Source organism: Aptenodytes forsteri, unplaced genomic scaffold, assembly GCF_000699145.1.
Source record: "Aptenodytes forsteri isolate BGI_AS27 unplaced genomic scaffold, ASM69914v1 Scaffold53, whole genome shotgun sequence".
In the NCBI taxonomy this organism is placed as follows: Eukaryota; Metazoa; Chordata; class Aves; order Sphenisciformes; family Spheniscidae; genus Aptenodytes; species Aptenodytes forsteri.
In genome coordinates, this window is record NW_008795909.1 from 603719 (window position 1) to 615971 (window position 12253).

General features: G+C 37.5%; 1 protein-coding gene across 1 annotated transcript in view; it reads right to left on the reverse strand.

Moving 5' to 3' along the window:
- Positions 1–5928: 5928 nt before the first annotated feature.
- The window catches only part of POC1B (POC1 centriolar protein B), a 48076-nt gene continuing 41751 nt past the window's right edge, over positions 5929–12253 (reverse strand). The window contains exons 9-10 of the mRNA XM_009284351.2: positions 7537–7719; positions 5929–6119 (exon numbers count right to left, since the gene is read on the reverse strand). Of these exons, the coding sequence (XP_009282626.1) occupies positions 6015–6119; positions 7537–7719 (288 nt within the window). The 3' untranslated portion in view covers positions 5929–6014. The remainder of the gene's footprint in view (positions 6120–7536; positions 7720–12253) is intronic.

The following is a 12253-nucleotide window of genomic DNA, read 5'->3' on the forward strand; positions in this document are numbered from 1 at the left end:
ACGGTTACATACAATTAAATATTATAATCTACTATGCTTTGCCTGATTACACTCACTGCTTAACCGAAAAGTTAATGGCATCTTATTACATTTCTAAAATTTTCTTAGAAGCAAAAGCTGGTCTTGTGAAGTACAGGAATTTTCAAGTCTTATGGATTAAGAACTAAGCCCTGCTTTTGCCCGCAACATCAATTTTTAGGTGTAGCATCACTTAATTTTAACAGAATACCCCCAGTAGTCGGTGCAGAACTTGGACATAGTCAGAAACCATCAGCAACTGTCTCATCTTTCTCTCTCAAGTTGTTCTTTTTAGGCTCTAGCAAACGTCCTGGGTCTTGTGCTCCCAGCATGTATCATAAGGTGAAAATAATAATAAAAAGAATGATTAAAAAATGTTCAACAAGTGCTCTCATGAGGAAGAATTGCTGCAGGGAGCGTTCTCTCCTTCTCACCACCCAAGCGCATTGCATCTTAAATGTTTCTTTTTGAGATGTGCAAGGTGAAAGTAGCATGAAGCAGCAGGACCCTTTGCATATGGCTCACCTGAATCTTTCTTAGAAGAAATCAAAGGAATTTACTGCTTTGACCTTCCCAGACCTCTGTCTCTATGACACTTGTTCATAAAGTCCCAATAAACAGCAGACCACTGCAAACATGCTTTGCTTATGAATCTTATAAATCTTCTTCTGAATCTCACGAGAGAATTGACATTCGATACAGGTGTTGGAATAAGCGCTGTAAGCCTTTGGCTTCCATCACTGCAGCCAGAAAAGGCTTCAGTGACACCCTATAGCACAGAGACTGGCAGTTCCTGCTACTTTCACTTTGTCCTAACGTTTTATCTCTCTAAAAGGAGCAGGGATTTCCTCTGGGGATTAGGAGGAGGAAAAAACTTGAGACAGACGTGCTATTTCATTACAGTACAAAGCACAAAAGAATGAAAAAGATAGCTAATGGCTGTCGTCTTCTCTTCTGGTAATTGCTTCCTCTTTAGCAGCTTTGAAGAGAAGTTGGGTCCCTCTGTTTTATCCTGTCTGTAAGGGCACAGGCCATAAAGGGACTTACAAGCCTAACTACTAGTCCGAGTCACAGAATCCTTTATTTAGATGGCATTGGGACCCTCAGCATTTCTTCTCAGCCCACTCCTGCCTCTGGAAGTGCACCGAGTTCTCTGATGCCCAGGTCCCTGCTATAGGCGTGGGAAAATGGTGTGACCCCAGTCGCCAGCAGACTCAGTACCCCCGTTAATGCCAAAGCTCCCGGGGGATTCCTGAACTAGATGTTCCTGCACTGGTCTAGACTGTCGCTGCTTCCCAGACAGCTGAATTTTACATTTATCCCTCCTCAGGTGAGAGAGAATGACTTTTGAAGGACAAGGTTAGGTTGGGCACATGGATCCAAACCAAAGTCCCTGCTCCAGTGGACTCGTATGAGTAGCCTAGAAATTCCCAGAGACCCTTGGAATCAAACTATTAAACGACCAAACAGCAGCTCTTCTGACCCTGACACACCCAGATGGCTTTTTTCCACTTGCTTTATTATTTTTTGTTTCTGAAGACAGGGAAAATGAAGCGAGGGAAGGTGAAGACTTTAATCTGATTGCGCAGCTTCATGGCAGGGAATGTGTTAGTGAAAATAAGCAGTTTTTCTACTTTAAGTTGCATTTACAAATACACTGGTGGTACCTTGTCTAGAACTGCTGACTCTCTTACAAAAGAAATATTTTGGAAGGGATGACACATTTTGTCTTGCATAAGGTTCCTCGGTGCTCACCAGTAAAATTCTTCAATGCCAATAAATAATCAAAGACCTTATTTTCATATTATTAAGAAGTTTAAGTGTCAGTACAATACTAAGTTATAAATATGTTCCGTAACAGGTAATAAATGCAGCTTATTGCTCACTGACTAGTTTAGAAACTAATTTTTTTCTGCTGGATTTAAAATTTCTGGTGAAATTGGTGAGGAGTGCACTCAGCACATCCTGTTAGCTGAGTCAATTGAAATTGCACCTGTTCTTGGATGCAAGTCATAACAAATGCAACCCATACACATTGTAAAGAAAAGGACTTGTATGCACTTTTTCCAATTAACATCTGCCTTTTGGCAAGTCATTAACCTATTTTCTCACAAAGAAACCGCTTCAATTGTATTATGCATCCGAAGCGTGCAAAAGTCCCTGAGGGGGCACTCTGACAAAAACATACTGTTCCTGCATCCAATGTGAACATACATATTCATTAATTGTTTGGGGCAGAGAGTACAGAATTTCTGATTTTTACAAGTCTTACAAGGTAAACAGGTTACATAAAGCTATGTCCTTGGAAATACATTCACATCCCAGCTACCGTTGCTCAGTAGAAAACTCAAGAGTGGTTTTGTGCTGTGATATGGCAATGAAAATAATTCAGCAACACTGCAGTAAGACTTCTAGGAAGAAAAAAAAAAACTGTTTACCCTAAAAATAGTACAGCATATTTATTTATTTAAATAAATATAAATAAGTAAAGGTGGGAAGTTGTATTTCTCGAATCCCTCATGCTACAGGGACCTGTTCAGGCCATCCTAAAATGGTGAGGAGGACCTATTCTACCACAATTTCTCCAGCCAGAAGATTAATTAATCAAAATTTTAAAATACAGTTTGAGTTTCTCACCATAAAGATAATGATAATGAGACAATGAATTATCTTACACATGTAAAAGCAAGAAACAACAATCCTCCAAAGACGAGGGTTCAGATACATTCGCCTCCAGGAACTGGTTTTCCAAAACCGTAAGTTTATAAAAAATGTCAGTAGTAAAGAGTAAATACTGAAGATTTTTGGAGAATGTAGTGGTGTGTTTAAAAAACCAACCAACCAACCAACCAACAAAACCCAAAATGAAACAACCTCCAAAAAATAAAAAAGAGAAAACCCAGAATACAGTTTGAGTTGTCAGGTTGGTCCATGGTCCACAATGGATTACTGGCATAAACTGATGTCTCAGTCTGATTTTGCCCTGGTCTTTGAAAACCTCTATGTTCAGATCAAAAGAAAAAGTAAAGTGCCTTAAGGTCCAACATTTCAACATTTAGCCATTCGGTGTCTGCCCCCACGGTGATAATTAGGGACCTCTAAACGTGCTCCCAAAGGGAGTGCATATTGCCATCCAAAATGAAAAACTGAGAAAAATACCTTTATTGCCTCAATATCATGCTTTACGTAATGCCTAAGAGAAAAATTCCATTAAAATTCCACTAAACTTTGATGGGAATTACAAATAAAACTTAAGATGCAGTAGTAACTGACAGCATTTCTTTCAATTTGGAAGTGCGTTTTTGTTTCAAAATGTCTGCAGAAGCACGCAGGATGGGTTGCTGAGCTACTGCATAACGTTTTGATGCTTCAGGAATTTGAAGTTGGGTTCCTCCAGAGACAGTCTCCCAGCGATGCCAGCAGGAGAGGTTATTCCTGCTGCCACCTTCTCTCTCTCCCCCACAAACCTTGGGGATCTACTGCATGTCATTCAGACATTAGTATTATTTTTTTTAATAAGTAATTAAGCCATTTTTGCAGTAGCTGGCCTGGATGCTGGAAGTAGTCTGTTTCCAACAAGGTGGCCTATTTACATTTACTATCAGAGGGATAACTTAGCTTGAGGAAAGCTGGACTGCATTAGGTAGGTGGTTCAGCTTGTTTAGAACAAGTATGGATTTTCAGTACTTCACTGCAGTCTGCAAGACAGATATACTTGTCATAATCATTTAAAGGCCTGTGCAATTATTTTTTCACATGGTGCAGAAGCACAACTAAGGCTAAACAGCAGTCATCTTCCTCTAGCTCTATTAGATAATTCAAATTAGTCAAGTCACCAGTTATTTGCCTGAGCACAAACCCTAGAGTAAATGCTTCTGAGAATTTAACCAGCCTCTTCAGGTGCTTTTAAAGGAAGTTTTTCTATTCCATAGCTTTATTTGAAATTATATGGATCAAGAGAATGAGATAACTAGCCCACACCAATGTTCCTTTAAAAGAAACATCACGTTAGCTGGTCGTGGTTGTGGTTTACGAGAGCCATCACAGCTTGAGGAAAATACCTCCATCCTGTTCTCAAACAACCATCTCTGGTTATACAGACACCCCAAGTGTCATGCATGTTGAGTTTCAATATCAACAGACCACCTGATAGAATGACAAGAACATATCTTAATTTGGAAATGTTACGTTAGTTCACCAGATTCACAAACAGCAGAGGAATAAACTGGATTAAGTAGTAAATGCTCCACATAATGGGTACTGAAAAGGAAGAAGGATTAGTGATAGGAGCTAAGGCAGAAAGGAAAATTTCAGCAGAGATTTTATTAAAAAATACAGAAGTAAAAGAAATTTCCAAATCTTGTTGATAAATAATCCAGTAAAGCTTAACAACAACAACAAAAAATCTACAGATTGAAAACTTATATATATATATATAGTCCACTCAGAGAAAACAAGAAACAAGCAAAGGATTTTAACAGCTACATGGTTTTGCGTCTTCTAATAGAGCCAAGAAAAGGCAAAGACCACAAGAGTATTTGCAAATGCATAAAGCAAAGTACGTCTGACCTAAAAGACAGTATTTACATAACTATGAGTTATATAGCATTATGAACAATTGCATAATCAAAGGTCAGGCTGTTTATATTGGAATATGTAAGACCATCCTTTCACAAAAAATCTGTGGCTAGGATGTTGCACAGAAATAGTTGCATCTAAAATTTTTTATAGGAGACTGCTTCTTCGCAATAAATAGTACTACTTAAGACTGAGCTGAAAACATGTAGTACTTGCCAGTAAAATTCAGAGTTTACCAAGCAAGTGAGGTGATGCCTGGCTATCTGATTACTATGAGAGAAAATGAAAAGTTATAAAAGAAAAATTGACTGCTCATTGCTTTGGCTCGAACCGCAATAGTATTTGCACAGTGAGCTTCTGTACTTAAGCTGAACTCTGTTGATGTTAATGAGGTATAATAGGTAGACATAAAGAAGAATAGATGTTTTCTATTAAAAAACAAGACCTACAATCGTCTTTCTAAAAATTGCATTTTTATTAAAAATAAACCCAAAATCATCATACATTGCAAAGTCTTTCCTGATTTACGGCTTCATTCATAACGCATTAACTGATGGGGGACATTCATAGCATGCAAAGCTTGAGAACCTGTGGAAGTCCTTGGAGGATGACAATCTTTTGTATTTATGATACAGATTTTGTATCATTTTGTGTTTGGTTCAAATATATTCTTCAGAAGTATGAAGCTGATTTTTATTTTTCTAAATATGAAAAATGAATTTTGATGGGGATGAGAAAAGCAGAAGTGCTCGACTGCCTCAGTCTTGCAGCTGAATTCACACAGATGCAATTATAGTTTCAAAGTTTAAGCGACTTCATTTTCATATTTGTAACAAAGTTTTTACACTACATCTTCTTGCAATCATCACTAAAACCTTTAGAAGATATAAAGTAACTGTTGCTACTTTTTGGTAAAATATTTGAGAGTATGTAAGGGACAAAGAAAACCTCTGGCATTTTTGGAGTCAGGGCTAATTAGGTCTTATGGAATTTAGGTGCTTGAGTAATGTTGTCTTAGCACAAAGAGCGTTATTTTCACAATCCTTACCTGAGTTAAAAAACCTGCATAGTGCATTTCCATAATAATTGCTAATCATCTAAAACTAAATAGTTTGTTGCTTAGTAGTATTCAAAGATCTTATTAGGTTGAAATAAGACTCCCACAACGTTCAATGGGAATTATTTTAGAAAATATTAGTTTTGGCTGGGCTACACTTTATTAAATATGTAACCAGAATATCTGCTTGCTACCAATGTTTAAAATGTGTTGTATTTTTTTTTCTTCAGTTTTTATTATATTGCCTTGTTAGAAAAAGAGGATTTTTTTTTTGCTTATAGCAAAATCCAATGGAAGTAACATTCATTATTTCCTTGTGAATATATGAAACATATTCATCAATACAGTTCGTTTGCATCTTTTATTCTTCCTGTCTTCCCTGGTGTAACATTTTTTGCTGATTTTCTAAGCATTCTTTCAATTTATCTTCAGTCAAAGTCAGACGTTGTTCCAGGATTGAAATGGTCTGCATGAAGAGGACAGTAATTTCAATTTGTTTTTATATTACTCACACAGCATTATAAAAGAGTGCAACATAGTAACATAAGAGAAATCATTTTAACTCAACAAGAAAAATTATCCTAAGATGGTTTTTCCTTAGCTATTCCACTATTTACAACTATTTAAAAATAATGGCTTTGTATCTGTGGAGATTGTCTAAAGGTTTAAAATTGTTTTCACAAAATATTTTCTCAGAGATAAATATATTTGTACATCTATAAATTACTCTGAATCTGAAATACTATGCGAAAGTTGCATCCATATTTCAACAGAAAACCAGCCATCACTGGTCACACCAAATGATGTCTTCCAAAAACCTAAAAGAAGCTTCTAAGGCATCCCCAAAAAAAGGAAGTGAGAAAAAATATACTGTTAAAAAGCATTCTCCAAGAGATTACCTTCATCAGAAAAGGTAGGTTTCTGGACACAGGCTGGCAGTTTCTTTTTAATCCAATTTACTACACAAATAATTTTCAACTGGTGACTTGACTCCATACTTCCCAAAACTTATTTCTTGAGTTAACATATATATTGCAAAAGAACGCAGGAAAAAACCCTTAGCCTTCTGATTTGGTTTAATGCTAATATATTACAGACTACAGAGTAGTATCTTAAAAGATAGATTGGCTGAATCTGGATTACTGAACAGAAGTATTGAGCATTTGCAAACAAGTGACTCAGAGTCACTGACTGAGACTAGTATTTGTGCAGTTTCACTGACACTAGGAATTATTCCACTGCTTAGATTCCCACCTAAGCCAACACATTGAACACTAAGTTTGAAAAGGGATTTAACGGTACATTGCCAATTTACTTTGTTCATCCCCTGCTAACTGGATTACTGAGAAGAAGTATTGAGCATTTGCAAACAAGTGACTCAGAGTCACTGACTGAGACTAGTATTTGTGCAGTTTCACTGACACTAGGAATTATTCCACTGCTTAGATTCCCACCTAAGCCAACACATTGAACACTAAGTTTGAAAAGGGATTTAACGGTACATTGCCAATTTACTTTGTTCATCCCCTGCTAATGCATGACTGTTCAAGCTGGAATCTGACAAAGTCTGCTAAACAACTGGCTTCTGGTAAATCTACACTAGATCTCACTACTGAAAAATAGTGACTCTTTTCCTCCAGAGTTAAAAATACAACAATAATCTTTATGATTATGTAGCAGGAAGCTTTCACTTTAGCAAACACAATACCTGCGATCAATATTTGCTGAAAGGGAAAAAACAAAACAGTCACTTGACTATACAACTATTCAAAATAACCCCATAGACTTTAATATTCTGATATGAACATGGTTCCTGGGTTTTTTTGCCCATTGACAGCATTATAATTTTCCACTGCAAGTGTTATCTGTTATTGCATACTTACTAGAGTTAAAACGTCCAGCTGCTCCACAATGTGCTCCAAAGCATTACCCAGGGAGGGGGAGATGCCTGTTTGCTTGTCCACATTATGCACAGCTGATTTGCTCTCATTCTCTGACTTCCTTTTTGAACTTGTTGCCAGGAGTGAAGAAGGGGGATACTGCAGATCTCCACTGCTGACATCATCCTTGAATACAGAAACACCATTTGAAGATGCAGTTGCCTTTGTCTTCATTGAATTGGAACCATACAAGATGATAGGCAGAAAAGGCTGGCTTTTAATTTTTAAAAAAATCTATTTACACATATATGCACACACACAAGGGCCTTCAGATTTGCTTTTTGTACCAGGTCCAATTCATAACACCAATTCATTCTGACCTAAGAGAGAATTTCAGCTGTGATGGATGAGGCAATAAGAGAAATCTCAGCAGTCTTTAGGTACATGTTTCAGGTACATATGATTGAGGAACTACATGCTGTACTACTAGAGCTTGAATTAAAGTTGGAATAAATACTATTGTTGCCTGGAGTTTTCTTCAAAATGATATCTCTAGTTCATAATGAAATTCATTCACAGCAGTCATATGGATGAAAAATCCGTATGACTAGATGATCACAAGGGTTCCTTCCAACTTCATAGTATGAAACATTTGTTTAGTATGAATTAACCTCTTCTTTCAGAATAAAAAAAAAAATTAAGTAGTTTTTAGTAGTTTATTCAGCGGCATTACTTGTTGAGAAACTGATTCCTTCAGAAAATGAGAGGAGGAAACAACAGAAAAGATCCACACAATGCAGTTAAGAGAGCAATAACTTTGATGTATAAACATTGCTCCAGGGTAAGTGAGAGAGCATGATCTTCCCAATCACTTCGGGTTTTGTTTGTGCCTTGAAGTTCTTAATGGCACTTTTGAGTCACGAAAGGTTAAATCATCACTAATTCATTAGAAGGTCCTTCATAACAACTTTACCTGATTTATTAATGACTTTTTGAGATTTCTGTGAAAACTTCTTATACCTTTAGATAATTTTCGTTTCTTTTTACACTAAAATAAACTGAGGTAGTCAAGTTTTATTATCTTTAATTATGTTTCCAATATCCACGACACTTACAAAATAAAACTTTAAAATGGTTACAATTTAACTGTTTCTCTGAAATTTAATCAACAGCTGATGAAAATATTCATTCGCTACGCAAAGGGGAAATTTTAGTCTTACCTGATGTATTTAAAATACACAATATTTACAATGTACCCAAAATATATTTCTGTTGTAAAGCTGAACAGATTTTCAAAAGAAAGAGTCTTAAAATCATTGTCAGCCATTAAAAAAAATTCTCCTAAGTCTATAAAATAATCTTGTAGAATGTAAATTGCTAGGCAGAATTAGTGGCAAACCTTTATAAGATTACCTAGGCATGTTGATGAGTTTCTGTCAAGAATGATTTATGTGTAGTTGACCCTGCCTTTGAATCAGGTAGGATCAGAGTAATGGATGTAATACTACTACTACCATAATGTTATGATTTTAAATATAAGTAATACTAAATCATATCAATATTATCAGGAACTTATACTGCTGCATTATCCACAATACTATTCCTGTGTCTTCAGTGCCATCCTGCACAGTCCTGATCAACTTACATGCTCTGGACTCACTGTTGCTGATTCTCCAAAAATCTTTTCTTCCCTAAGTGCTGGGGTTGTGCTACCTACATCAATGAGAGAGAACCAAGCGAGAGACAAGTTGTGTCCACCATCTATCTGGAAATGCTTTTCTTTTTACTAGCAAAGCACAAGAGCAAACCAAAAATGCCACACACAGAGTCAGTAGAAGACCGTGGGTATAGGGAGGGGAATGGCTGAAAGCAGAGATTGTGGTGGGATAAGTGGATTTCGTATCTTAGGAAGAGGAGGGCAAAGAATAAAGTCTCACCACCCTCTCTGGGTTAAAAGCTCCATTGTGCAGTTAAGTTCTGCAAGGACAGGACTCAGCCCCCAAGCAAGAACCCAAGAGTGGCTGGAAAGCTGCCTGGCAAAAAAGGACCTGGGGGTCTTGGTCGACAGCCGGCTGAACATGAGCTGGCAGCGTGCCCAGGCGGCCAAGAAGGCCAATGGCATCCTGGCCTGGATCAGAAATAGTGTGGCCAGCAGGAGTAGGGAAGTGATCGTGCCCCTGTACTCAGCACTGGTGAGACTGCACCTTGAATACTGTGTTCAGTTTTGGGCCCCTCACTACAAGAAGGACGTTGAGGTGCTGGAGCGTGTCCAGAGAAGGGCAACAAAGCTAAGGGAGACCTTATTGTTCTCTACAACTACCTGAAAGGAGGTTGTAGCCAGGTGGGTGTTGGTCTCTTTTTCCAAGTAACTAGCGATAGGACAAGAGGAAATGGCCACAAGTTGCGCCAGGGGAGGTTTAGATTGGACGTGAGGAAAAATTTCTTTCCTGAAGGAGTGGTGAAACATTGGAACAGGCTGCCCAGGGAAGTGGTTGAGTCCCCATCCCTGGAGGTATTTAAAAGATGTCTAGATGAGGCGTTTAGGGACATGATTTAGTGGGCATGGTGGTGTTGGGTTGACGGTTGGACATGATGATCTTAGAGGTCTTTTCCAACCTTAATGATTCTATGATTCTATGAAGTCCAGAGCATGGCCTTGATAGGGGTAGGGGGAGATGCTCATGCATATACTTCAGACCTTAACTTACAATGCTACAAAACCACACGGAACCCTTCTCAAGGTTTGATAGTAGCATGGTATTTGGTGATATGTCACTTTCATTGATTTCATTATGATGAAAGAAACAGATAAATGAACTAGAAGATATCTCCAGTTCCCTATCAGCCCTCTTTTCTGTGCTTGGTCACTGATTTATGCAAATGAACTAAGCATGTCAAGTAATAAAGGTCTGATGCAACTAATACTGAAATCCATCAGTGATTTGTATTGATACCGGGTTGTGTCAAAAAATAAAAGTGTGCTAGACATCAAACTACAGATTTCAAACATTAAACATCCGAGGCTGTTCTACAGAATGTCCTAATGGTTACAACATTTGCATTGGACTACAGAGAACTGGCCTTCTCAGTCTAAGGCTATTTAAACTCATAGCTTATAGCACAATGCTTTGTCAGCCAGGCTGTTGAACCCAGAACTTCCCCACTTCTAAACTAGGTTTAATTAAATCTTTCTCTCCAGTACCATGAATTTAAATTTCTTCTCAATATGAAAAACCTTGTGACGTCAACTTCAAATTATTCCAAAGAATTGTACATTGTGAAGGAGTCACTTGTTAGCACAAAATGGAATAGCATACAAATGGTTTGATTTTTGGACAAGGTAGGCGAAAAACAAATTTCCCATTTAATTTTACTTTGCTTTAGCTCCTTGCTTTAAAGTGTTAAAGTCCTCAAAAGAAAGTGTTCCGCATATCTCAGAATATTCCAGCTCACAATGTATCCCATGTACTTTTAGATGAGCATGAAGTATATAGGATTATTGCAACTTAAGACTGTCCATATCTTCCCTTTGCAGATTTTGTTATATGAGATACCATTAATTCAATCCTAGAAGAACTCAGATTCACTGTGTTATTTCTGACTTGCCAAGTTATATCTGAGGTCCTTGGGAAACAGGATTAATGGAAGCTTTTTGGCACACTTACTAAATCACAAGATGGAGATAGTCTCAAATGCTGATTAACACGGAAAAGATTAAGCTCAATTTGGCATTCAAATGTTAAAGAAAAAATATTGCCATACATTAAAGAATTCCTGCCTTACAACCAATCATGCTATGAAGAACATCCTTGTATTTAACTACAACAGGAGAGTCTGTTAGAATAGACTTCTTAGTGAGATTTCTATAGAAAGACAGTAAGATTACAGAAACCGTGCCTCTGTCTGTAAATCTTGACTGCTTGCCCAGAAGCTTCCAAACCTCAACCAGTATTAGCTAAATTTGACAGAGAGGTAGAGGGCTCAATAAGTTGCAACAAATTGCAGGAAAATTGGAGGCAGAGTAGATGGGACACATTGCAGGAAAGACAGGTAGAACTCAAGCATTATATATTCTGCATGGCAGCAGTAAATCTGCCCGGTTATCACATGCCTTATGAGACGCAGGCAGTTGATGAGGGAAGTTAAAAGTGTCCGTGAAAAACAGCCAGTTGGTGCAGGAACAATTTGTAAAGCTTATGCAATTATCCTTTGTAGACACCTGTATGTGTCCTCTGAAAGTTTTGGCACCTTTTGCTGATTTTAATCAAACCTAATGAAAAGGTAGGGGTCTCAGAAGTAATTAAGTTCCTGAAAGCTTCAGGAAACCATTTGCCAGAGTTTCCCACCTGAGGTTAACACAGCTCTACAAGTTCACCCTCCTTAGCTCCGAAGGGGAACAAAGATGTGAGTTCCAGAAGTGCGGGAAAGACCCAGGCTGGAACCCATGTCTTCCCAGACACCAATATCAATAAGCTCATTAGAAATAAACCTAGCATAGTTTGTCTAATGCTAACAAAGCTACTTGTACTAATATTTTGAGAAGTACATTAATTTTCTTGCTGTTTGAATGATACAAGTAATTAAATAACACAGCCAAAACAGATGTAACTGTAAACTTCAACTGATATGCGCTGACTTTGCTTAAAGACATACTGCTTTGCAAGTTCAGTGTCCTACGGATAATCCATTAATTCTCAAGTACTTAAAAATAATACAAAAT